The 27,189-nt window shown below is 39.5% G+C and overlaps 2 protein-coding genes across 2 annotated transcripts in view; one reads left to right on the top strand and one right to left on the bottom strand.

Annotated features, from left to right (window-relative positions):
• SYN2 (synapsin II) overlaps nucleotides 1-27,189 on the bottom strand; it is a 442,249-nt gene that overhangs the window by 106,411 nt on the left and 308,649 nt on the right. The gene's annotated exons all lie outside the window — the stretch shown is intronic.
• The window catches only part of TIMP4 (TIMP metallopeptidase inhibitor 4), a 50,373-nt gene that overhangs the window by 3,173 nt on the left and 20,011 nt on the right, over nucleotides 1-27,189 (top strand). Inside the window, exon 2 of the mRNA XM_065408415.1 lies at nucleotides 25,103-25,200. Coding sequence (XP_065264487.1) covers nucleotides 25,103-25,200 — 98 coding nt within the window. The remainder of the gene's footprint in view (nucleotides 1-25,102; nucleotides 25,201-27,189) is intronic.

The raw sequence follows: 27,189 nt of genomic DNA, 5'->3' as shown, positions 1-27,189 counted from the left end.
ACAAGGCTATCAGCCAGGAACTCATGAGTTATAATGCCAGCTCTGCCACTGACTTTGTGTGTGGCCTTGGCCTAATTGCTTAGCCTATCAGCCTCTCAAGGCATAAAGTACTGGGCACTAACTGTGAGCAGCTGAGTGGTTTTACCCCACAGTTCACTTCAGCGGGAAGGCAGGGTGCCTTCATCTCTTTGAGGGTGAGCAGCACTTCTCAGGAGAGCTTTTACCTCATAGGGGGTTGTGAGGAATAATTAATCAGTAATGCTAAGCATCTAATAGTGCTAAAGTTATTATTACTCTATTAAAGAAATCTCAAAAACAGTCTATATTGAAGGTTAGCTTCATGGATTCAGAAATGCCTGGAAAGATTCAGAATGGCTTCACTTTAGCTAAACAGTAATGTGCCAAATATTCCCATTGTGCTGTACTGATTTCTTCAAATGAATGGGATATGAGAAGCACCGGTTTCAAGCTTATACTAAGAAAATTTCTCTGATAAATTCTTGGGGTGAAATCCTGGACCCATTGAAATAAGTGGGAGTTTTGCTGTTGAGGGGGGCCAGAATTTCATCCCTGGTACCCATTTTTAATTGATTTTCATATAAAAAACCAACCATACTCAAGGACCTGTATACAAAAAGTGTATTTTTGAAATGCTAATTGTGTGTCAAGAGTTAAAATAACTTTTTATAAATACCAACATTCTTTAAACTGTTTTTTATGCCATTCTTGTGATGAACTTAACTCAGTGAGGCAGGCAGCATAAGTAGAGTTAGTGTTTTGGTAAACAGCAAGGTAAATAGATAAGTACCCTGCACTGCTACCTATTGAGTGTAGGGTTCTCCATCTTTGAAGTTAGCTGGATTCTTTCTGGGTTAAACACTTTTCTTTCTATAATGGAAACAATATTTTGTATTTGAGCAACTGGCACCACACTATAACAGAGATGACAGATATTGGGCACAGATTTGTAATCTCAGACACCAGTTTCATTGATTTAATGAAGAGTGGCATGTCTCAAACTATAAAGGAAGCCTCGTGGCTGAAGCTCAGCAGCACTTCGAGCCTGTTAAAATCCTTATAAGTCCATTGAGATCTGGCAATGCAAAAAAGTGTCAGACTATATTAAATTTTATCACATATAAATATAATGGTAAACATTTGACTTAAACCCACAAAAACTAAGTTTTGAAAGTCATCTCTGCCTAGAGATGTGTTGAATAGACATGGCCAGGTAGCTTTCACTAAGTTGATGTGAACATTTTCACCATTCTGTTTCTTTTGATTTTATCATCCCCATAAACTCTGCTCTTTGTGAAGTGACTACAAAAATGTTCAGTTTTGTATTTAAATACATTCATTTGTACACTTTCAATGTGGAAAACAGCTCTTGAGAAAAAAACAGATCTATTTTGACTGGATGTAACTTACAGAATTGCAGAAATGTAGAACTGGAAGGGACCTCATGAGGTCATCAAGTCTAGCCCCCTGAGCTGAGGCAGGACCAAGTAAACCTCGACCATTCCTGACAGATATCTGTCTAACCCGTTCTTAAAAACCTGCAGGATTCCACAACCTCCTCCCTCAATAACCTGTTCCAGTGCTTAGTTATCATTATAGTTAGAAAGATTTTCCTAATATCTAACCTACATCTCCTTTGCTGCACATTAGCCAATTACTTCTTGTGCTACCCTCAGTGGACATGGAGGACAACTGATCACCATCTTCTTTGTAACAACCTTTTACATATGTTATGTCCCCCCATCAGTTTTCTCTTCTCCGGACTAAACATGCCCAATTCTTTCAACCATTCCTCATAGCTCACATTTTCTAAACCTTTATCATTTTTGTTGCTCTCCTCTGGATTCTTCAATTTGTCCACATTTTTCTTAAAGTGTGGAACTCAAGGCTGCACACAGAACTCCAGTTGCGTCCTCACTAGTGCTGAGTAGAGCAGAATAATTACCTCCCATGTCTTACCTACAAGACCCTTGTCTGAAATATTGGCCAACACTTCATGTTTGGAGGAAAAAATGGGGAAATTAATTTAAAGTAGGCTTTATACGTTGTTAATATACTGTCCACCTCCACTCTACTCTTAATTTACCTCATGGTTTCTAGATACTACAGCTCATGTAGTCTTCCTGAGAACAGTGTGGATGAACTTACTAAAGCACTGATCCTGCAAACATTTAAGCCAGGTGAGTAGTCCCATTCTCTTCAACAGGATTACTGATGTGGACAAAGTTAAGCATATACGTAAGTGTTTGCAGGTTCAGGGCCACGGTATCCACATGAGCTGTAATAGCTACACTAATAGCAAGTAGAATTAAAAATTGATGGGTCAGGTTTTCCAGCCCCACTACTGTTTTGGCAGTGTGGAGCAGCTGTACTGCCAGTTTGGCCAGCTAGTGGAGGGTTCCCCTCTGTGGGGGAATCCCTGAGTCACATCGAGCCACTGTAGTGGTTCATACTCCAGACCTTACAGTCCCCTGATGCCCCGCCCCACCCTCCAAATCTCCAGAGGGGCCAGAGCCAGAGAGGCATAAATTAGAATATCCCAAGGCTGTCCTAGCTTAGGGCTTGAAACACTTTAGCAGCACAGCTGTAGCACTTCAGTGCAGACACTACCTATGCCGATGGGAGGGGTCTCTTGTTGGCATAGGTAATCCACCCTCCCAAGAGGCGGTAGCTAGGTCGATGGAAGAAATCTTCCATGCACCTAGAGCTGTCTATACTGATGAAAAACGCTATATGCGAGTTGGTGGTATTATTATTATGTAATTAAATTTATTCAGCTCTGGAGACTAAATTCATTGTCTGCCTGAGGGATTTAAATTATGCTCTTGGTGAAGATCTCAACCCAACCTTAACTATGAAGTAATTCCAGAACCATCATGATGCACAATATTAGTGAATCTTATTCTCGCCATACAATGTAATACCCAAATCATATACACAAAGGATGTATTTTCTTATGTGCATATATACAAAACATCTATACTGACTTCATAGATCCCTTGTTATTCTTTCCTTTAAGCATGCTTTTATACATGTGAATAATATTTTCAAACTAAAAAAGTCAATTATGCAAGTGCCCTACTTATTTCCAAGTAACTTTTACAAAATCCAAGTACAGCATTGGGCCAAAGCAACCATCATGCTCTCACCCAGTGTTTAGTGTTTTGGAAACTACTGCCGAAGCTACTCCCTGAATAAATCAGAAAAGGGGGCATTATTAAACACCTTTTCTACAATTCTTTTTAATCCCATAAAATCGTATTCATTGGAAACCCCATCAATGGTGCAAATGTCTCATGTATTGCAATTAAACAGTCATAGTAGTAAATATTATTTTCTTAGGAAACAATACCCCCAAAGCCTATATCTCTCAAAATGCTAAGAACATAAATTATATTGTGGTGAATTGGCTCAGCCAAACGGAGTGCTGAGATGCTGTGCCTTTACTGACACACCCACATTTTACACTCATTTATCCAGTTCCTCCCCACAACTGCAAGTGTGAGGTGGTCCAATTTGCACAACAATTGCCTCAGGAACTGTAAAGTATGCAAATCTTTGTAGTCTGATTAGCTGAAAATTATTCTGAGAGAATCAGAGCAAAGAAATTTGCAAAATTATTGTGCTGAAAGCCACAGAAGGGGAGTCTCCCTTTTTGAGGATCTCCTCATGGAGATTCCCCTATAACATCTTGTTGGGGCTATGTAGGATTTGTTTCCCCATGGTAAAGCCTGGAGGCCCTGCCCCAAATGTGGTGAATTTATCCTAATTTGTAGGAGGGGAGGGGAGGAGTGTAGGGCTCGAATTGAGTCAGTCTGCCAGGATTCCCCTTACCTCCTTGGGATCAGTTAAATCGGGGGAAGAGGGAATTGAGGGGCGTGGGCCTCTGCAACAAAGATAATATAGACTGGGGCTGTATTTCTTTTCAAGATAAGTTTTGTGTGGATAGCAATAAGTATCCACATCCAGCCTTACCACTGGATACGCACTTCTCTTCATGGACCATCTGGTCTAAACTCCTTCTCTTTGCACTTACCCTTGGGTGGGAGTGGATGGGGTGGGCAGGTGCCTAAATGTGTGTTCCATGTGCAAGATGGTAGGTTTCCTGCACATGTAAATCTAGGGAGGTCCATATCTGGTTCATGGTTATTATACAAATCTCTCCACTTTGATTAGCTCTCAATCCCTGTGTTCAGAGTGGCTACTGCTCTCACAAATCCTCATTCTTTATGCCCACAAATATGGGGCCTAATCCTGCCACCTCCTCTTTCCTCTCACAGGTAGTGCCACCGACTCAAAAGGTCAGTGGAACTATTTGTGCGAGTAAGGGGTGAAGTAATTGAAGTTATTCTTGTGAATAAGGACTGTTCTTGTGAATAAAATCTGCAGGATGAAGCCACAGCTGTTTCAGGTTCTTAGATACAAACAAACATTTTGAGAATGGTACTGCCTAAAAATTCCTCCAACTTTAGTTTTGGTGGCCAAATTTTTAACTTGCTTTTCAGCTCAGAAAAGCAAAGTTGTAAACATTTCATAGCACCAACACTAGCATGCAGTATGCAAAGAAAGAAGAAGAAATAATTTCCTATCTACTAGAAACAGTGTCCTTTGGAAACCAGACATTCATACAATGCACAGTCAATCTGTGGAATTCTTTGCCAGAGGATATTGTGAAGGCCAAGACTATAACAGGGTTCAAAAAAGAACTAGATAAATTCATGGAGGATAGGTCCATCAATGGCTATTAGCCAGGATGGGCAGGGATGCAAAACCACGCTCTGAAGTGTCCCTAGCCTCTGTTTGCCAGAACCTGGGAATGGGCGACAGAGAATAGATCACTTGATGATTACCTGATCTGTTCATTATCTCTGAAGCACCTGACATTGGCCACTATCGGAAGACAGGATACTAGTCTAGATGGACCATTAGTCTGATCCAGTATGGCTGTTCTTATGTTCTATGTTCAAACACTGAGTTCAGGTTGCACTTATTTTACTTGGAAAAGATGGTACCAACTGTAAAATATTTGGTTTTAGTCAGTATCAGAGCTAGTTGCATCAAGTAGTAAAATCAATTATGAGAAAAACCTAGCTGGTTTACAGATTTAAAATTAACTCCAGAGCAGAGACTCTTATTATTAGGTATGTTTTAAATGAAGGGGGATAGGAAAAATTCAGGAAATCAGTAATATTTGTAAACAAAGCATGTATTGCAGCATTATGGAACTATAAATCATGATTTATCTAAACATTCTACACATAAATGGCGTGGAAAGCAGAATGCAAGCTTAAAAATTTAAGGACTAAACTTATATAAAACATAAGATATATGCGGTATCAGCAAATTCTTGAACCTACTAGACCCTGACTTAAATTCTCATCTTGTTTGTCCCATAAAAGGTGGTGTTTTATGGGACAACCATAACCACAGTCCCTCCTGGATTCCAAAGAAAGGGATGTGTAGTTATGAATGGAAATCTATAATAAAAGGATATATGCTGTTGTATAGAGTAAAGAGTATCAAGGCAATGTTATTCTTCAGCTGAAATTGGACAGATGTTCATCACTGATCAAATGATGTGGTATTTGTGGCTTGTGAAGCAGAGAGAAATATTTCTTTAACATCAGTAGCAGCTGTAAAAACATTGCAGAAGAATAAAACTGACCTTGGACAACATTAGGAAGTTATTTTTCGATAATATTTATTTAAGTTAAAGTAAGAGTACTGTACACATCTGCTTTTTTAAAAATCAAAATCTTTCCCCGTTTCCACTTGAAAGTTTATAAAAATATACATGTAAAGCCCTGATCCACAGAAATTTAATTTATTCTGTTATCTACAAAAAATAATTTAACCTGGGGTCAGACTTGGTAAAAATAGTTTAATCTGGGGTCAGACTTGATTAACTCCCCCCATAACACTGGTAGTTTCTCCTTCCCACTCTAAAAACACAAGTACTCACAAAATCCATAAGTTAAACATATGCCTGAAAGTTGTACTGGCAAGACTACATCTTGGTAAGCTCCAGAGAGAAGTGCTTTAGACTCAAATTAAGATTCCCGTTAAACATAACTTTACAAAATTATTTCAAAACATTTTCTAACTACATGTGTGCACATTAAAAAAAAATGAAAGTGTTATATAATGCAATTAGAACAGCCATGCTGAGTGGTGATGCAAATTATCTTTGGCATTAGCTATATTGAACTAGAACATATCAATGAGTTTCTATAATAAGGCGACTCTTTGGAATACGATACTTATTACTTATTACTGGTCAAAAGTGAATAAAAAAAGAATGGCGCTGTTGCTCTATTCTAATTATAAACTGTAACAGAAAGGTCTTTGTACTACTGACTCACCAGTGTAAATTTATAATAGCTGGCATCGCTGTGGTGCCTTCTACTGGTCGGCATGCCAAATCTGTTCAAATACGTTCGCTATTATGCTTCTCGTGGGGCTACAGTCTACAGAGACTTCTACTACAAATCCTTCCCTGACCCCAAAGGGGTACAGGCCTGCCTGTGGGAGCTAGAGGTCATAGAATCATAGAATATCAGGGTTGGAAGGGACCTCAGGAGGTCATCTAGTCCAACCCCCTGCTCAAAGCAGGACCAATTCCCAACTAAATCATCCCAGCCAGGGCTTTGTCAAGCCAGGCCTTAAAAACCTCCAAAGAAGGAGACTCCACCACCTCCCTAGGTAACGCATTCCAGTGCTTCACCACCCTCCTAGTGAAAAAGTGTTTCCTAATATCCAACCTAGACCTCCCCCACTGCAACTTGAGACCATTGCTCCTTGTTCCGTCATCTGCCACCACTGAGAACAGCTGAGCTTCATCCTCTTTGGAACCCCCCCTCAGGTAGTTGAAAGCAGCTATCAAATCCCCCCTCATTCTTCTCTTCTGCAGATTAAACAATCCCAGTTCCCTCAGCCTCTCATAAATCATGTGCTCCAGACCCCTAATCATTTTTGTTGCCCTCCGCTGGACTCTTTCCAATTTTTCCACATCCTTCTTGTAGTGTGGGGCCCAAAACTGGACACAGTATTCCAGATGAGGCCTCACCAATGTCGAATAAAGGGGAACAATCACGTTCCTCGATCTGCTGGCATTGCCCCTACTTATACAGCCCAAAATGCCGTTAGCCTTCTTGGCAACAAGAGCACACTGTTGACTCATATCCAGCTTCTCGTCCACTGTGACCCCTCGGTCCTTTTCTGCAGAACTGCTACCCAGCCATTCGGTCCCTAGTCTGTAGCAGTGCATGGGATTCTTCCGTCCTAAGTGCAGGACTCTGCACTTGTCCTTGTTGAACCTTATCAGGTTTTTTTTGGCCCAATCCTCTAATTTGTCTAGGTCCCTCTGTATCCGATCCCTACCCTCTAGTGTATCTACCACGCCTCCCAGTTTAGTGTCATCTGCAAACTTGCTGAGAGTGCAGTCCACACCATCCTCCAGATCATTAATAAAGATATTAAACAAAACCGGCCCCAGGACCGACCCTTGGGGCACTCCGCTTGAAACCGGCTGCCAACTACGCATGGAGCCATTGATCACTACCCGTTGAGCCCGACGATCTAGCCAGCTTTCTATCCACCTTACAGTCCATTCATCCAGCCCATACTTCTTTAACTTGGCGGCAAGAATACTGTGGGAGACTGTATCAAAAGCTTTGCTAAGTCAAGGAATAACACATCCACTGCTTTCCCCTCATCCACAGAGCCAGTTATCTCATCATAGAAGGCAATTAGGTTAGTCAGGCATGACTTGCCCTTGGTGAATCCATGCTGACTGTTCCTGATCACTTTCCTCTCCTCTAAGTGTTTCATAATTGATTCCTTGAGGACCTGCTCCATGATTTTTCCAGGGACTGAGGTGAGGCTGACTGGCCTGTAGTTCCCCGGATCCTCCTTCTTCCCTTTTTTAAAGATGGGCACTACATTAGCCTTTTTCCAGTCATCCGGGACCTCCCCCGATCGCCACCTAGAGGTCCTAGGGTTCTCTCTCTAATGCCACAAATTTGTGATTCAAATTGGTGACTGTGGTGTCCATTAGTTTGTGACCCCAAATTCCTTACATATTGGTTCCTATTTGCTAGACCCAAATAAAAGCTCTTCTGGGCTCCTTCTAATGTTTGAGGTGTACATTCCCCCCTTTTTATTTTATTCCTTTCTCATCCATCTGTCCATGTTTTCTTGGTAATGTTGTAATTTGGAGTCCATCTTAGGTTTAGAGTTTAGTCTCACAGTAGAATTTTCACTTGGTTTGAGCCCTGCTAGTGTTTTGAAGTCCCTCTCTTTTTAAATTCCATTTGGAATTCCCTGAATCCAGATGATACATTTTCACTTCTAAGGATTACACTTGTAAATACAATATAATAGTTATTGAATGCTAACTGCTCTATTCCCACCCTCTGGGGATGCAGTATCAAGCAACTATATGTGCCTATATTATCCTCAAGAGGTTGCCTTCCAAAGGATAAAAGTCTACTATTACTAAATTCTCCTTTCGCCCACCTAATAGAGACCTGTGTTTATGGACTCAAAGGTTCTGAGGTCACTGGGTTTTATTTGTGGTGTTCTGTATATGTGATTCAGCTTGGCTAGTTATTTTGCTGATTGCTATAAGCTTTTGTCACTGGGGTAGCCACTAACTTTAAAGAATATTCAAACACAAAACAAGAAGAAAATAAACAATTACATCCTAAATAATAAAATACCTCTTGCACCTTGCACTGAATGTTGCTTGATTCTGGCTCTATTAGGCTCCCAAGCAGGGTGCATTCTAATGGTGGAGACCCTCAATTCAGAAAGCCATCCTACTGAACATGAAGAGTGAGATTTCTGAAGTCTCAGCAGTAGCCTAATTCTGCTCCCATATAATTCCATTTGGCTTCAACAGGAACAGAATTAGGCCAACACTGAGCAGTTTTGAAAATCCCAGCGGAAGTCTTCATACTTCATTTTGGGATGAAACGGCTTCTCTGCTGATCTTAATTGATTTAATGATATATAAGTTGATAAGTGTGCTCTCTATAAACCACATCACATGCAGGTGTTTAAAGATCATTCAATAGTACCTTGCTATGTACCCCGAAGAGAACAGGATGTATGTTCAGAGACTTGAGTACAAATTCTATGTTTTCATTCCCACAAGAATCACAAAGGATGATCTAGAACTTCTGCACATACTTCAAGATGAGCCCAATGTAGAGTCAATTGCTGTATTGAAGCTTGGAATTAAGAAAGATCTGCATGATTATTGAGAGGTCCACAATAGAGAAAAATGGCTGTAGTGTCCTCACTGGCTGCAGAAAACACTTTGGGTCACTACCTGGGAATACAGAAATAATCTTGGATCTACTGTGACCGTGAAGTTATGAAATATTTTGACAAAAGTTGGGTATATGCACTCAGTACATGATGCAGACACAGTCTCCACCTTTTCCTACAAATGCCTGTAGCCATGAATCCATTACAGACTATACCTAAATTGTGACGTATTATATCAGTATAAATTGAGAGCAACTCCACTGAATTAAAGATGCGGCACCTTATTTTATTTGAACTGCAATGTCTACATATTTATATCTATGAAAGATAAATAGAAATAATATGATGGATATAAATATAGTTTACACAAACTCATGAGTTAAAATGGATGATAGCCCTAGAAATTTTAGAATACTAAAATATTGCATGTAGTTAGCATTCAAAGAGATTTAAATTCCTTTCTGTAGTTTTCCAAAGCAGAATGCTGAGTAACTGTTTTTCAGAATTTATGGTGGTGATGACCATCAGACTTTGAGCAATAATTACTAATTGGGAGGGTATTTCCTTGCTGTTAATGACTAGCTGGAAGATTTGAAGGTCCATGGTGAAGCTGAGGGGCCTTTAACTCAGCTGGTCACTAACTGAGAGGAGATGCCAACTTAGAGGTCACTATTGCTATTTTAAATTTTTGAAAATATGGAACGATGTGAAAGAAGAGAGTATTACCAGTTGTGTTGAAATGTTAGAAGGTGAACTGCACATTGCCATGGATACACTGATCTGTTTATTGCATTTTTCTTTTCCTAGCAGCTAAAGAACAGTAAAGTAAACCAGAAAGTGATATTCTCTCACAAAATTACAGTAGACTCACAAAATGTATGATGAAATTCTCAAGAGTCATAATTAATTTTAAGATCCCATGTTGGGACACTTAGAGCCTAACTTTCCTGTGTGCCCATAACGTCAAGTGAAGTCAATAGGAAATGGAGGTACTCAGCACAAATGAAAATTAACTCCTAGGTGTCTCAAGTTGGGCTGATAATTGAGGCAACCCTAAAATAAGCCATTTTTTGAAAATGTAAGGTAGAGTCTAGACCATCTTAAAGGGACGTATGTGATGTAGGACTAGAATTTTAAGAATCCTTTCTGCAGGCAGGCAGGCAAGCAAAGCAGGAGGATGGAGAACTGTGTAAATGGGAATTTGCAATCACAAATAATCCCATTTCCCTGGGTTTGGGGGATGCAAGTCCCTTGGCATGAACAGAGAAATTGGAATTTAAACAGTGTTACAGTTCTTGCTTTGGGAGACATGAGATGCATTTCAGGATGAGGGTAAAATATTGAACCAAAGTAAGCCTTAGAATACTGGCTCCAAGATTTTAGGCTTCATGACTTTGTTCCATTAAAAAGAAGTAAAGAAATGGTCCCTTCCTTGAATAGCATGCACTTGCAGGATTAGTGTGTGAAAATGTCTGCAACATGAAAAATGTCCACAATTACCTACAATATTTGCATGCATACACAGAGATTCTATCTGCTGTTAGGTGAACAACTGCTCATCTTGCACACACAAATGTGCATGTATGTGCATGAATTAGAAGCCTTTAAATTTTCTGTTTAACTTTCCTGCCTTCTGTTGACTTAAGGCAGCGCTTTCAAATAATTAAATGTGAATTAATTGGGTAGTTACCACAAGGAAAGTGGAACATATAAAAATTAATTGATGCAAAAACAAAACAAAATCTTCAGTCTAATCAAAAATGAAATCTTATCTAACCCACCATCTATGCAGAACAATATTTTAGTATCTGGAAAAGCAGAGGTTAAGTAAAACTCTGTTTTGTTTTATTTTAATAGAGAAAATGTTTCTAATTTAATCTCCCTAAACAAGTCCTGGTATATCTCCCCTTTTTTGCCTCTTTGGATGAGACACCAAGCTTTGAAAGATTTCCTTCTAATGCTTGCATTTGGATCCTTGGATAATTCTAGTGTCTTCTGTGTTGGCAGAATTACAGATGTCTTTGGGCCTGAACCAAGGTTATGATGCTGCTGTGCTGCTCTGTGCTTCTGAATGCTGTTGCTTTTCTCCTCTTCTTCATTTGAAAATTCCTGACAATTTTTACTCTTTATACACTTTAGTGTGGCTATTTAGTAATTATATGAATGTGTGAAAAAGTAATGTATTGGTTTCTTAGGACTTCTTCAGTGGTAAAACGCAAAGCTTAAAACAATCATATTAGGCAAAGTGAAAAGTTAACTTTGAAAAGTGGCTAGTCTGCATGCACTGAAACTGCTTCTGAGAGTTTGGAATAAGATTTTTACTACTAATATTTTGCACATTTTTATTAAGCTTTTGTACTCATACAGTACTAAAGTGACTAAAATGATCTAAGCACATCTTCTACAAAGGTTATTACAGTTGCTTGAAACAAGCCATTGACCTCTCGTGTGGCAATTTATGGGTAATTTAATAGAGCGATCCTCCTTTTCTGACTTACATTAAAGGAACCTATTCACAAATCCTAAAAAGAGGTAAAATACTATCAAAGATCTGGTTTCAATTAGCAAAAGCAATGCAGTTCAGTGTGTGCACTTTTGTCCTTTCATAAGGCAGCAAATATGGAGCCCTAATGTCCAAACCTTTACTTCCTGAGTTGTCCTAATGGCTTCCATAGAACTACTTATAAGAGGGAGGAGTGCTATTCAGAAGAGTAAGAATTTGCAGGATTGGGATCATAGTTGTAGAATCACTCACTGCTGGACCCCACCTTATGGTATCTAGGTGCAAATGGTGAAGTAAAGATGGAGTTTGATCCCCTCAGTCTGGATTTCAAGGCATTTATGTCAGACTCCTGGCATTACTTTAACATAGCTTGTGTGTGTGAATATAGTAGATGAAGCCAGTTCTGCTTGTCAGCTTTAGTTATTTTGCATTCTAGTTGTCTGCATTTGAATTCTTGGCCAGTTAGAGATAAATGTTTGATTTAAATTGGCATTGACTGGGAGGAACTCTGACCTGTACTTGCTTATGCTGAACAAACTACTTTGAAATTTAGGAATTCAATATGAAGCAGTCCCTGGGACATAAAAAAGGACAAAATACAAAGTTATTTTCTTGTCTTGGCTCGATCTCTTCTCTTCCTTCTTATACATTTGATCCTTTGCACTGATTCCCCCTGAGAGTAGAATTGGGACACTGTCAAAAACTTCATTACTAGAATCCTGAGGGGCTCCGTTCTCCCATCACTGGATACTAGTAATGGGAGTTACTAATATCACGTGAGGAAAAGATCTGGCTATACTAGCTACTAATAAGGAAGTAGACAGTACCAGGATGTTAAAAATTCCCTCCCTTCGTTATTTTAATACTAGGAGTGAAGACTAAAGAGAATCCCACTTTGCTTTGGCTTGCTTTGACATTAATTCTTGGGGGGGAACAAGGTGGGTGAGGTTATATCTTTTATTGGACCAACTTCTGTCTCTCTAATATTCTGCTACTGACATGGCTACAACTATATTGTTGTTCTGGCTTAGTATTGTTAATTCTTGGCTTAGTATTGTTACATTAATGCATTAATTCTTGGCTTAGTATTGTTCTGGCTTTAATGCAACCAGTGGCATTAGCAGTACTGTCCTTAGTATGCTGTGTAGTGGGGGTGTCTAAGTAATTCCTTCCAATATGCACCTCTACCCAGATATAACGCGACCTGATATAATACGAATTCTGATATAACGCGGTAAAGCAGTGCTCCGGGGGGGTGGGGCTGCACATTCCAGCGAATCAAAGCAAGTTCGATATAACACGGTTTCACCTATAATGTGGTAAGATTTTTTGGCTCCCGAGGACAGCGTTATATCAGGGTAGAGGTATATCTATTAAAAGTAATTCAACAGACTTCAAATAAATCAACAGGATTGTCATTAATCTATCAATGTATCACAGAAGCTTTCATTGTGACATTGAAAAAAAATAATGCAAAAGAAAAGAAAATCTCTCTTTTATAGGTGAATTATATACAGTTAACTCACAGGATGTTATGCCCATAACAACAGGGGGACAGATTTTCAGGTGATATAAACTGTCATAGTTCCATTGTCAATAGAGCTATGATAATTTGTACCAGCTAATGATCTTTCCCAGGAATTTTTATTCCTGTGTACACAACTAATTAGGAAAAGTAACCCCTTGAAAACATACATCATTCCTAAGGAAAGGTAGAAAGAATTTTGTTACCTCCTCTTGAGATGAAAAATACATTCTTAAGAGAAGAGGGAAAATCCGCATACTCTAATCTTCTGATTAAGGAGGAAAAACAGCAAACTGTTCTATTATGCCATCATACACCAACAGAGGAGCAGTTTTTATATAGCCACCCTCATTAACTACAGTCTGCATATTCTGGAAACACATTCTAGTTTACAGTTTGATATATACTTGAAATTGCCCCAGAACCTGGAACTGCTTAAACTCCAAACTAGAGATTTGGATTTTCATTTCTTCTGCTGAACGCAATTTCAATGAATGCATGGTTCACATGTTTGTGCATGTACTTCCAGATCCTGGCAATGGCACTCGTCCTCTCATAGATTATACTTACCAACATAGAGCTAAAACTAGTCAGAATACAGATTACAGGTCAAATTAATATTATCTTTGCAGCATCAATCTGTGCTTATTTTACAGATACTTAACAAACTGCTTTGTCTCTAATGTTAAGCCACTTATGCAATTTCAGGATCAGAAGATTAATTTGTTGCTGATTTTCATGAAACGAGGGGGAATTAGAATATTTATTTAAAATGAGAAAATCTATGTCGTTCTTCAACTTAATTACAATTAAACTGTAATTAATTCAGATGAGATTGTTTAAACTTCTCTAACCCAACATATTTTTGTATGCCAAGTGATTGCTTGCCTTCAGATGAGCTATATTATTTCACTCAATCATTCTAAGCAATTTAACACTGTGCTCTGCTCCCAAGTCTACTTCTATTCAGAAAATATAGCATAAATATAAAATATCCTTAAAATTAATCAATTTCAGTAGGGGGGACATAATTCTCATGAGAACTATATATCAGTTTAACTATAAAGCAACAAGTTGAAGAAGAAAAAAAGAAAATGAATAAAAATTTCAAAGTTTAGAAGACCAAAACCTATTCCTTAAAAGTTGCAGAAGTGGTATCTCAAGGGAAGTTTAAGACAGGGAGGTTCCATCAGAGCAAGCCTCTCTCTCATTTTTCTTTCTTCCTTTTCATTTTTTACATTTCTTTGGAATACGGATTTTTGGTAACCTACAAAGGGACTTTTTCTAAAGGCTGAAGTAATTCCAAGTTTCTGGAATATCAAAGCCACATGAACAGGGCCCCTGCTGTTGGCAGCCATTCATGAAGGCTGCCTCCCTTTGACTTTTCAATGATCAGTATTGTGATTACAGTCTTCCAAGATTTATTCTGAAGGGTATACAGAAACATATGTAGAAGTTGGATGCTTTCTAAGCTACTGTGGCTTCCATGAAAGGCAGTTAAATTTCTGCGATAAGCTTCAGTAGACTGAGACAAAAACTAAGGACCTAAAACAAATAAAGATGGATGATCAGTCTCTGAGAATACTAGAGGCCATTAAGATTTGAAAAATTTATTCTGCAGCTGTGCAAGTAAGATGGCGCTGATGTATAAATGTTGATTGAGGGTCTTGATTGTGTGGTCAGAAGACACATAATTTATTCCTTTCCAAAGTACTGAATAGTATTAAATAAGTGAAAAAGATTATCTTTTGGATTGTGTGAAAATTACATTGTTCCCACTGAATTGAAAATGAAAACAAAGGGTGAACAGGTATGTAATCGTGATACAATCCAATTTGTTACATTACCACTGGCACAGACTTAGTTTTAGTGTCTGTTATTAGAGCTGAATATCTATCATTTTAACATTCATAGCCATTTATTTTCAAATACAGTAGTATTTGATATAATTTTATCTTGTATTTTAATTCTCTTCATATAAGAATTGCCAAACTAATCTAAGAATTACAGGAAAAATGTCACTTCTGGCTCCAAATTCAAATGTCATGTTTCTCATTTGGACACAGTGAAACACATTTTTCATGAAGGTAAGGGTAGATCAATACAAGAGGTGAGGGATTTATAATGGAAGTGCTGACAGACTCTTAACTACATCTTTGTACACATGGCATTACAATTCATTTTAATTTATTTCTCCAGTGCTGAATAATAGTTTATAAATTCATTAGAATTCAAGGCCCTTCATAGGCTTTTGTCTCATACCATAGCACCCCTTCCACTCTTACAGTGATGACTGCCACGTGTGCTTCTCCTACAAATGTATTCAGCTGCTTCCTTCCATGCTGTCTCTTACCCCAGAATTCTCTCTTCAACCTGTCCATAAAACACTTACCTGTCCTCCTTCAAAACCCTCCCCAAGAACCACTTCTTCCATGACATCTACAATAAACTGGCCAACTAACAATGGCTTGGTTGAGGTGACAGCTATGAGGAGAAAAAGAAATATGTAGGGCCAAATTTTCAATAGTATTCAGTTCTTATTTAGGAACCTAAATGGAATGGCTAGATAGTCTCTCAATAGGCACTGTGCTTTTTTTGAAAAATCTAGCCCTTAATGCGTATATAAAGTGTATACAATATACATATTAATATACATATACAACTCTCTCTATGCTACCTGTTGTAAGGCAACAAAATAAAAACAGAACTATGGATGGATCCATCACCCTAATCACTTTGTAATTTGCATCCCACTTTTCCTCCCTAGATCTTTGATCTTAGATTGCAAGTTCTTTGTGGCAGGATTGCCTCTTATATGTGTATGTACAATGGGACCTGCACCTTGTACAATGGGACCCCAATCTTGGTTAGTGCTCAAATACTCTTGCAGTAAAAATAGTAGTAACAACTAGCATCATATTGGAGAAAAATGGTTTAGTGGAATAAGTTTTTGCAAGGCTACTGGATAAAGGCTGATTAAAAGTAATGATGAGAGAACCTCAAAATATTCAGATTTTGAGTTCTGTTAAGTATCCCAAAGTCTGGCTAGTTAGCTAAAATTTACGAGAACTACCCCTCTGGAGCCTACAAATCAAGTGTTGAAATTTTTCATGACAAGAGACTTTTTCCTGATATGTTGGTATTTTTAGTTCTGGTCCCAGACAGAGCCCAAAAATTCAAAGAAAGTGTTTTCTAAAAAAGAATTTTATAATCCGGACATTTCTGAACAAACCGCTCATTTTATCCTAGCTGGCTCATCCATCCCTAGCTGAAAGCGCATTCAGCAGAAGGAATGGAAAACTAAATCTCTAGTTCAGAGATTAGGCATTTACCATTTTCTGGGGCAGTTTCAATTATTTAAAATCCCAGATTGTAAACTAAGACAGAAGATAAACAGAATGTGTTTCCATAATATGGAGACTGTATTTCATCATGCTAAGACACATAGGGAACCTGTGAAAAGCTATGCTCCATGCTACACAGGGGATACTGAAGTGCTGACAGACTCCAGCAACAGTGCTTCTTCCCCACACAGCAGAATTGCGGTGGTTCTGCCTCATCTATGGTCCTTTGTGCCTCTAGAAGGGCTTACAGGCAGGACTTGCTCCCTATGTGCACCAAAAATGGTTCAGAAACCTCCACTTAGAAGATCTTACTGTCCTGTTCAGCAACTCTGTTATTGTTTCTGAAGCACTGGAACTCATTAAAATCAGGCTTTGTGCTTTGGAGCTCTGTCTCTCTAAACTCTGATATATTTATCTACGAATCTTGGATGATACAGTATTTTATCACTGAAAGAATTAACTATGCAATTTGCATAATTAGCACAGCCAATGTTTTGAATGGGATTCCATTCATTACTGTAACGACGCTTGACTCTGTAGTTCAAAGAAATTAATACAAATAGCTAAGCAGAAATTGGAATAGACAATCTGTACCACCTCATGGAGGAAAGCCCTTATTATTACAGTTTCAATTAACCAATGCTTAGATCAATAGATCTTTCTATTATCACAAGACAGATACTTCTACTGCTCTTCAAAATGCCTTTCTACAAACTGGGAAGAAGAGACAATGGAATATTCTTCTGTGTCCCGGAAACCATTCAACATGAGTTAGGGGAATTCTGAACTAAAACCAGCTTGTATTTCACTTTAATTTCTCCTGTAGAGTAATATAATGTGATGTTGGCATACATGGCAACTTTCTTGACTTCAGTAAGCAGTTTGAGTGTGCTCAGCACTTTGCAAGCGATTGGGCCCTAAGAGATCTTGGGAGAGATTTTCCAAGGCACAAATGGGAGTTAGGTACCTACCTACCTTTTGTGCCTTTGAAAAGCTTCCTCTTTTATTAGTTATTTTATGTCAGCACTGGCAAAGTACAGAATAAACCAATATAAATCCTTAATAAAGCAATGTTAAACTTAGTGCTCCACATGGCTGTATGTCACTGCACTACAGAAGCCTGTACTTGTATTTATACAATGTGGATGGAATGTTTTTAGCCAGTTACGGCATTTAAATAAACTGAACATTTGTCATTCAAATGCTATATCCCTCACTACACTGGCTCATGGAGCTGTTGGCAATCCTTTTTTTAATCATCTGATTTAGGAGAATAGCTCATAAGTTTGTAAGTGTTATATTACTGGATCACCCCTTTAGTTAACTGCCTTTTCAGTTAATAGATAACTATACATTATGGGAGAGCACACTGAAAACAGGAGAGCGAGAGAGATAAGAGCACTTAATACCCTTGAAGTTTACCTTGTACAAGGCAATTATTTTGTTTACCTCTGGTCTATAAATATCAAGACTGTACAAAGTTGTATCAATTTTTTTTCCAAACTTGCCTACCGAGATGGGCACTTGCCAGAAATTAATTGCTATCTGACCAACAGAGAGTAGGAAGAGGTTTAAATGGAAGTAAGTGTGACAGCCACAAAATATAAATTAGAAACTGTTGTCACTGCAAGATGTATTTGGGGGATCAACATCTAAAAGCAACACCAACTGGAAATATATAGACATACTGACCACAACAGCTTTATCCTCTGTCCATTTACAATTTTTGCTAAAAGCTAAAGAAAAGACAGTATGGCCAAATGCAAAACCCATTGTAATGGCGTTGAGTAAAATTTTGTGTCAGAAGCTCTAGAACATTTTACTATCATGTACTGAAAATAACATAACTTTGAAATGTACTCTCTCTCATATATGGGGAAAGTACTTTACTTACTATATATTTATTCAGACCAGTCTGGATGTATGTGTTCTTGATTACACTATCATTGTAAATGAGCCAGTTTTGGAAAAGAAACTCCACTAAGTTCAAACACGTCACTTATTGAAATTACCAATTAACTAGGATGAACAACAGAGGGCCATTTTTATCCCTTCCTGCAATTTCTCAGCAATAACCAAGTTAATCTGCACAAAGTCCAACTCAGTTTCCTCTTTGAAGGACTAATATAGTTTTGTCATGTATGTACCACTTGCTGGCCTAGCAACCAAGGGATTAATGCAGGCACTGTCGGCCAATGCCAATGGATGACTGGGCATCAAAATGGCAGATGAAATTCAATGTTGAGAAATGCGAAGTAATGCACACTGAAAAACATAATCCCAACTATACATAAAAAATGGTAACAGCTAATTTAGATCCTACCACTCAAGAAAGATCTTTGAGTCATTATGGATAGTTCTCTGAAAACATCCACTCAATGTGCAGCAGCAGTTAAAAAAGCTAACAGAATATTAGGAACCATTAGGAAATGGATATATAATAAGACAGAAAATATCATAATGCCACTATAGTAAATCCACCACTATATAAATCCAGAGTACACCCACAACTTAAATACTGTGTGCAGTTCTTATCACCTTATCTCAAACAAGATACATTAGAATAGGAAAAAGTACAGAGAAGGGCAACAAAAATGATTAAGGGTATGGAACAGCTTCCATGTAAGGAGAGATTAAAAAGAGTGGGACTTTTCAGCTTTGAAAAGGGTTGACTAAGGGGGGAAAGCACCTGGCATTGGCCACTGTAAGACAGCAGAATACTGGGCTAGATGGATCATTGGTCTGACCCACTATAGCAGGGGTGGGCAAACTTTTTGGCCCGAGGGCCACATCTGGGTATGGAAATTGTATGGCGGGCCATGAATGCTCACAAAATTGGGGGTTGGGGTGCCGGAGGGGGTGATGGCTCCGGCTGGGGGTGCGGGCTCTGTGGTGGGGCTGGGGATGAGGGTTTGGTGTGCAGGAGGGTGCTCTGGGCTGGGACCAAGAGGTTCGGAGGGCAGGAGGGGGATCAGACCTGGGGCAGGGGGTTGGGGCATGGGAGGAGCTCAGGGGTGCAGTCTCCAGGCGGTGCTTACCTCAAGCAGCTGCCAGAAGCAGCGGCATGTCCCCCCTCCGGCTCCTATGCGGACGCGCATCCAGGCAGCTCTGCACGCTGCCCCGTCTGCAGGGGCGGGGGCAGCGTGTGGAGCCCCTTGGCTGCCCCTATGAGTAGGAGCAGAAGGGGGGACATGCTGCTGCTTCCGTGAGCCATGCAAGCAAGGCAAGCCCCTGACCCCGCTCCCCGGCTGGAGCTCAAGGGCCGGATTAAAATGTCTGAAGGGCTGGATGTGGCCCCCGGGCCATAGTTTGCCCACCCCTGCACTATAGCCATTCTTATGTAATGCTGATCGGCAACCTCACAGCAGCTCGGAGAACAAAAGGACTGGGAGGAAGAGGGGCAGAGTGGAGCGAGCAGTCTGGAGAATAGAAGTCCTGCCAGCAAGCTGCTGAAAAGCCGCTCAGAGACAGCACCCTAGAAGAGGATGACTGGACCAGTGGGCTGAAGAGCCTACAGAAACCAGAGGGAGGTAGGAAGGAGCTCAGGGCATGGCTGGAGTTGTCAAACCCTGATTCAGCTTGTCTAGCTTAAGAGCCCTGAGCTGGAACCCAATGGAGTGGGTGGGCCTGGGCTCCCCTACGAACTCCCCGAGTGACTTAAGAACAGAGGGGATTTTCAGACCTCCTGGGCACCAGGAATTGACTAACAGCCTTGCCAAACTGAATGGACTCAGGTGCAATGCTCCACCTGGCCAGAACGGGTGCCATTGCAACCGACACCCCAGTTCACAAGGTAAGATAGTTTTGTGGAGTACAATACAATGGGTTAAGAGGTTTATATTGAAGAGAAATATTATCTAAACTAGTATTGCCAGATGTCAGTCTTCACAGAACATCCATAAGAGAGTCAAAAGTTAACTATTTAATTAAAGTTAGTAAAAAGATATTTAGTATTTTATAAATAGCAAATTAGAACTCAGACTTTTACAGAAGTATGATTTTTTTCTTATCTTGTGAGGCAATAAGGGAAGCATGGAGCAGACACAGCATGGTAAGAGATTTTCATTAATATTTGGGAAAGAAGGAATACAAATATTCTTAACATTTACCTAAAAATGCAAATAAATGTACATAGCAACATTCAGCCTAAAATATTACAAACTGATTTATAAACTATATGGAAAACATTTCACCCACAAGTGAAATTCATTCTTCTCCCAGGTGGAATGTGGTGCTATTTAACACCACACATCAACACTATCTCAGAGTAAGATCCTAGTGAACCAAGCACAAGTCTGGGACCCAGGAACTTCTGAGTTCCAATTTTGATGCCTCAGCTGACTCCATGTATGGGGCTGGAGTATTTTAGCCATTTTTCATCTCAATTTCCCCATCTATAAAGTGAGGATAAGAATATTTTATCTTATAGAGCTGTTATGAAGCCTGCTGTACTTATTTCTACAGTGGTAAGGTGGGAAAGAATTTATATATAAAGTAACATATTCAGTGCAAAAGGGAGAAGGAGCTTTAGGTAGATTGTGTATAGCCCTTGTGTACTAACTTCAAACACATTCACATACCTAGATTCTTCATAAGGAACCAATCACTATGTGGCAGGGAAAGTGACACTACTATGATAAAACAACACAGTAGCAACTCCAAATAGTGACCGTTTCAAGGTATATGGAGGAGAGGAGAAGCCAAGTCAGTATTGCTGCAGTTGAAACCACTTTTTAAAAAGAACTACAGACATGGGGGAATCACATGTTATAATCTCCTTCTGCACCATGAGTGGAGAAGTAGGATTGCATAAGCCAAAGAATGCTAAACCAGGAAGTGCTTGTGGTTAAAAACAGAAGTAACTGCATGAATAAGAGGTTTTACCAGACAGCTAGACGACACTCATTGAAAAAATTAATTTAAAGGGAAGAAAAAAAGAAAAACAGGAAGAACTGGAAGGGCCAGACACATTTTTGTGTGTGTGTTTGAATCAGACTTGAAGAGAGCAGTAGTACAGAAAAGTAAAGAAAAACTACTCAAGTCCCAGATTTTCTTTAACAAGTATCATTTATTTCCCTTAAAACCTCAAGTTAGACTCCCTTCAGCAACATAAGTTAAAAGGCAATATCCTCTCTCTAAAAACTAAAAAAACCAACACACCACTAAACATGGACTCAGTTTTTCCCTTAACACCCAGAGTAATGGGTAAATGATAGAAAAAAGTTGCACTTCCTGCCACATATAAATCCAAGAGGCCCCTTTTGAGACAATTATAGATTTTGTGTGCATGTGTGTGTTCCTCACTGAGAGTAACAAGTATAGCTTAATAAATAATTTTAAAAAGCTTCTATTTCCACAGGAGATGCAAAGGAGAATGTATCTTTAGCAAAAGTTTTATTACATACAAATACTGTGTGTTATTTCAGAATTATGGAGCTATTCTCAATTGCAGCCCCCTAGTGTCCTCGTTTATATCTAGTGAGCTCTTTTATGTGATATCTTTTCTTTTAATAAGCAGTGTTAGTGAGGACGCCTAAACCTGATTCTGATTTAGACCTTTTCCATAATACAGTAAGAATTAATGCACACCATCTACAGTACCTTTTATGTGGAAGTATATTAAAGCACTTAAAATCTGTGTTAATAAGTGGGTGCATAACTCATTTGTAGCTGATTTCTGGTCTACAATTTAGAAGAAGCTGAACCATGGAATTTGCTAGTCACATGTGAAGAACCCCTTCTTTTCCATCCAGCTTATTTTCTAAGCCTACTATGCTCCCTTCTAGGATCTAGGAGCACGGTACCATGCAAGGATTCATGCTCAGATGCTGCAGCTATCTGTATTATGTTGATTAATGCATCTATTTTTCTGTGCAAATAAGCAGGAAATGAAAATTGTCTGTCATTAGCTGAGGCTGACCTCTATATTGCTCTAAAGAAAACAACCTGGTTCTTATTATAGGCTTTCATGTCTTTCCTTCCTTTAGAAATGGGCTTAAGCCATCGTATACATAGTATGTTTTCACCCTTTACTTTCTAGAGGAAGGCATGAGTCTTGTTTAACTAGTTATGATGAAAAGCATTTCTACTTTAAAAGTGTTACACAAACTAATTTCATTTTTCTCAGATCTAATTTCTGAGAGACCTTCCCCTACTCTAACTTGAAAATATTTTTAAGTGTCATGTCAACACTGCTTGCTTATTCAAAAAAAAAAAGACATAAGAATGGCCATACTGGGTCAGACTAACAGTCCAGCTAGCCTGTATCCTGTCTCTGACAATGGCCAGTGCCAGATGCTTTAGAGGGAATGAACAGAACAGAGCAATTTCGAGTGATCCATCCCCTGTCATACAGTCTCAGCTTCTGGCAGCTGGAGGTTTAGGGATACCTGGAGCATGGCATTGTGTCACTGACCATACTGGCTTATAGCCATTTATGGACCTATCCTCCATTAACTTATCTAATTCTTTTTTTAACTCAATTATACTTTTGGCCTTCACAACATCCCCTGGCAGTGAGTTTCACAGGTTGACAGTGGGTTGTGTGAAGAAGTTCTTCCTTTTGTTTGTTTTAAACCTGCTACTTATTAATATTTGGTGACCCCTAGTTCTCGTGGTATGTAAAGGAGTAAATAACACTTCCCTATTCACATTCTCCATACTATTCCTGATTTGACAGTCCTCTGTCATATCTCCCCCTCCCCCATAGTTGTCTCTTTTCTAAGATGAACAGTCCCAATCTTCTTAATCTCTCATATGGACACTGTTCCATACCCCTAACCATTCTTGTTGCCCTACTCTGCAACTTCTGCAACTCTAATATATCTTTTTTGAGATGGGTGACCAGAACTGCATGCAGTATTCAAGGTGTGGGCATTCTATGGATTTCTATAGTTCAGGGGTGGCCAACCTGAGCCTGAGAAGGAGCCAGAATTTACCAATGTATATTGCCAAAAGCCACAGTAATACGTCAGCAACCCCCCATGAGCTCCCACCCTGCTCCCAGCGCCTCTCGACCACCGGCAGCCCCGCTGATCAGCGCCTCCCCCTCCCTCCCACACCTCCAGATCAGCTGTTTCGTGGCATGCAGGAGGCTGGCGGGGGTGGGGGAGGAACAAGGGGACAGCAGGCTCAGGAAGGGGGCGGGAAGGGGTGGATTGGGGGCAGGGCCCGTGGCAGAGCCAGGGGTTGAGCAGTGAGCACCCCCAGCACATTGGAAAGTTGGCACCTGTAGCTCCAGCCCCAGAGTCGGTGCCTATACAACAGGGGTTCTCAGACTTTTGTACTGGTGACCCCTTTCACACAGCAAGCCTCCTTATACATTAAAAACACTTTTATATATTTAACCCCATTATAAATGCTGGCGGCAAAGCGGGGTTTGGGGTGGAGGCTGACAGCTCGCGGCCCCCCATGTAATAAACTTGCGACCCCCTGAGGGGTCCTGACCCCCAGTTTGAGAACCCCTGCTATACAAGGAGCTGCATATTAACTTCTGAAGAGACGCATGTGGCTCTGGAGCCACAGGTTGGCCACCCCTGCGATAGTGACATTATGATATTTTCTGTCTTATCTATCCCTTTCCTAATGATTATTTATAGTACACATTAGCTAAATGTTTCTTTCTTGATGATAAAGATTGAAATAAATAATTTCCCCTCTGCACAAAGCAGCTAAAACACGGAAGACATCACTAAAGGCAATACTAGAAGTAACTCATTTACTCTGTTTAACAAAAGTTACACATGGAATTTGAGAAATAGCTATTGAGGTGCAGCTATTTGCCATCACAAGAGATGTAACTTGGATGCCTGACCTTATCGTCTTCTCTCTTTCTAATTTTCTACAAGATATTCATATTTCTATCTTGCCTGCCATGGTCTTGCTGAATACTTACTGTGGTCCATTTCATTGCTACTCTGTATTTCAGGGGCCCAATGCAAAACCCTTTGAAGTCAATGGGAGTTGAATCAGGCCTGCAGATTTTTCAAAGCTCACTAGTGGATTTAGACAACCAATTCTCATTTAAGCTAATGTTTGTCTCAACAGAGATTTACAAAAGAGTTGAGCAGCTCCCAATTCCTACTTAGGCACCAAAAAGAAGTGGCTGATTGGGAGCTGCTGGGTACCGAACCCTTTTGAAAATCTGGCCTGAAAATTTCAAAACAATGTGATATATTTTGGTTTGTTGAAAATGATGTAGTATTTACATGACAGGTTATGCCCTGTACCTTTTTTATTTTTTCAGGTGTTGCCTTAGTCTTGAACAATCTTGTACTAACAAGCTTTAAATGCTACTGAACATTACATCTAATGTCCAAGAGAAAAACATGGCAATCGGTTACAATTATTTTAATAAATGGGAAAAATGTAACATATAGTACTGATGGAAAAGTCAGGCATATGCTTCTTTGCAAATAAAAGCTTTTTCCTCCCTTGCAGTGATTCGTGCAAAAATATCCAGTGAAAAGGTGGTTCCTGCCAGTGATGACCCTCTTGACACTCACAAAATGATCCGGTATGAAATCAAACAAATAAAGGTACATGGAATCACTTGGTTATTTTGACATTCAATACTGATGACTAATGTACCAGGGCATAAATGATAAATTTCCCTTGAATTGAGAGTAGGATCTGGGTTGGCCCACAGCTCTTTTTTTCTATTCATGAATTATTTGCCAACTGGCTGATTTTGATAAATGTATTTGTTATTTATAACTGTTTGATGAATACTGTATGTAAACATATTTCAACCTATGTATTATTTGAAAAGTATTCATTATGCATCTTTGATTATTTTCTGCCTGAGGTGTATGTTTGGTCACCTAAGTGTCAGGGCATTATTTCTACTTTCTGATTGGAAGACACACAACTTACAAATAGGCAGGCACTTACAGCAGGAATAGCAAAAACCCTTGATCACATATGAACTGTGGCATTTGCAAAAAAATCAGCCCCCACTGGATATTTCTACAAAAACCTACCTGTATGAATGTTCTAAGGAAAGCAAACAAAAAGTAGGAGTGCACAAAATCAAAAAGTGATTCAAACCTGGGGAAAATGTTCACAAAAAAGTTTTTCCTACTATTTGTCCAGCTCTACTTACAGGATACATTCATTAATGCACTCTTACATGGACAAATCCTGGTCCCAACGGAGTCCTTGACAAACTCATTGATGTCAATAACACCATGACTGGCTATACCCTGAACAAAAAAATTGTACGCTGAACTCTTCATTTTGAAGAAAAATACGCTGTTTTTCTTTTTGGTGAGTGGCAGTAGAAAGATGGGTGACCACACTTTTTAAAATTGGTTACTGCTAGTCTCTTCCAGAATCTAGTTTTGGAAGAGCAAACATGACAAATACATATAGAGGGAGCACAGGAACTGACCTGCTCAAACTGGTGTTGGAGGTACAGATACCAGCAGGCAACAAGCTTAATGATGATGCTAATCACTTTGATTTCCAGGACAACATTGACAATCACAGTTTGTACTAATGGGTCTGTGCACGACTCCATGGACCAGTTCAGGAAGAACAATGTTTATCACACTGGCCACAGAGCCATTTACCTAGCTGCACTGATTGAGCTGCCTGGCAATGTGCTTCCTGCTGCTCAATGCAATTCTTAAAGTCATGGACACCCACCCTTATGGTGTGGCACCATGCAGTATGATCAATTGCCAGTTGCTCAAAGGTTGAGTCAGAAATGTTCTTTTTGTGCAGATTTTGTTTTAGGGTGTCTTTGAAGTGTTTCATCTGCCCTCCATGCTTACAATTGCTGGAACATAATTGGAAATATAAGACTTTTTTCGATAAACGAGTCTCAGGCATATGAATTACATGTCCAGTCCAGGGCACAGATTAAATGAGCCTTGATGCTGAACAAACCAGCTTTCGCCAGTACTTCTGTTGGAAACCCAGTCCTGCCATTTGATGCCCAGCAATTGTCATAGGTGTCACAAATTGAAACTGTCAAACTTTTTAATGTGCTGTTGATAACAGGTCCATGATTCACACCTGAACAGCAATGATGTGAGCATTGCAGACTTTGATTTCTGTCTATAGACAGATTCTGTGTTAATGATTTCCGTCAAGGATTGGTTTAGGAAGATCCATGCAAGAATCTTTCCAGCCACAGAGAGCAAAGAGATACCATGGTAGTTACCACAGTTGCTCTTTGATCCTTTATGCTTATGGATAGTGATGATGTTGGCGTCTTTCAGTTGTTGTGGCCTGGTTTCTTGAAGTCAGATATGTAAGAAAACTTCAAAAAGCCTGTCAATGAGATTTCCTCCATGTTTTAAAACTTCAGCTGGATTGGTATCGGGACCAGGAGATTTATTATTTTTCATTGCTTGAACAGACTACAACACCTCAGCTCAAGTGGGTGGATTGACAAGTGCATTAGATGTGGGCAATTTGTGGACATTATCCCGTGACTCATCAGAAACAGTAGTTCACTAAAATGTTTTGTTCACACCGCTGTTGGTGGATGGCACTGTGATCTGTGATGAGATATTCAT

Source organism: Emys orbicularis, chromosome 7 (genome assembly GCF_028017835.1).
Source record: "Emys orbicularis isolate rEmyOrb1 chromosome 7, rEmyOrb1.hap1, whole genome shotgun sequence".
NCBI classification, from domain to species: domain Eukaryota; kingdom Metazoa; phylum Chordata; order Testudines; family Emydidae; genus Emys; species Emys orbicularis.
The sequence above is the reverse complement of the archived record's forward strand: the minus strand, read 5'-3'. Positions and strand labels throughout refer to the sequence as shown.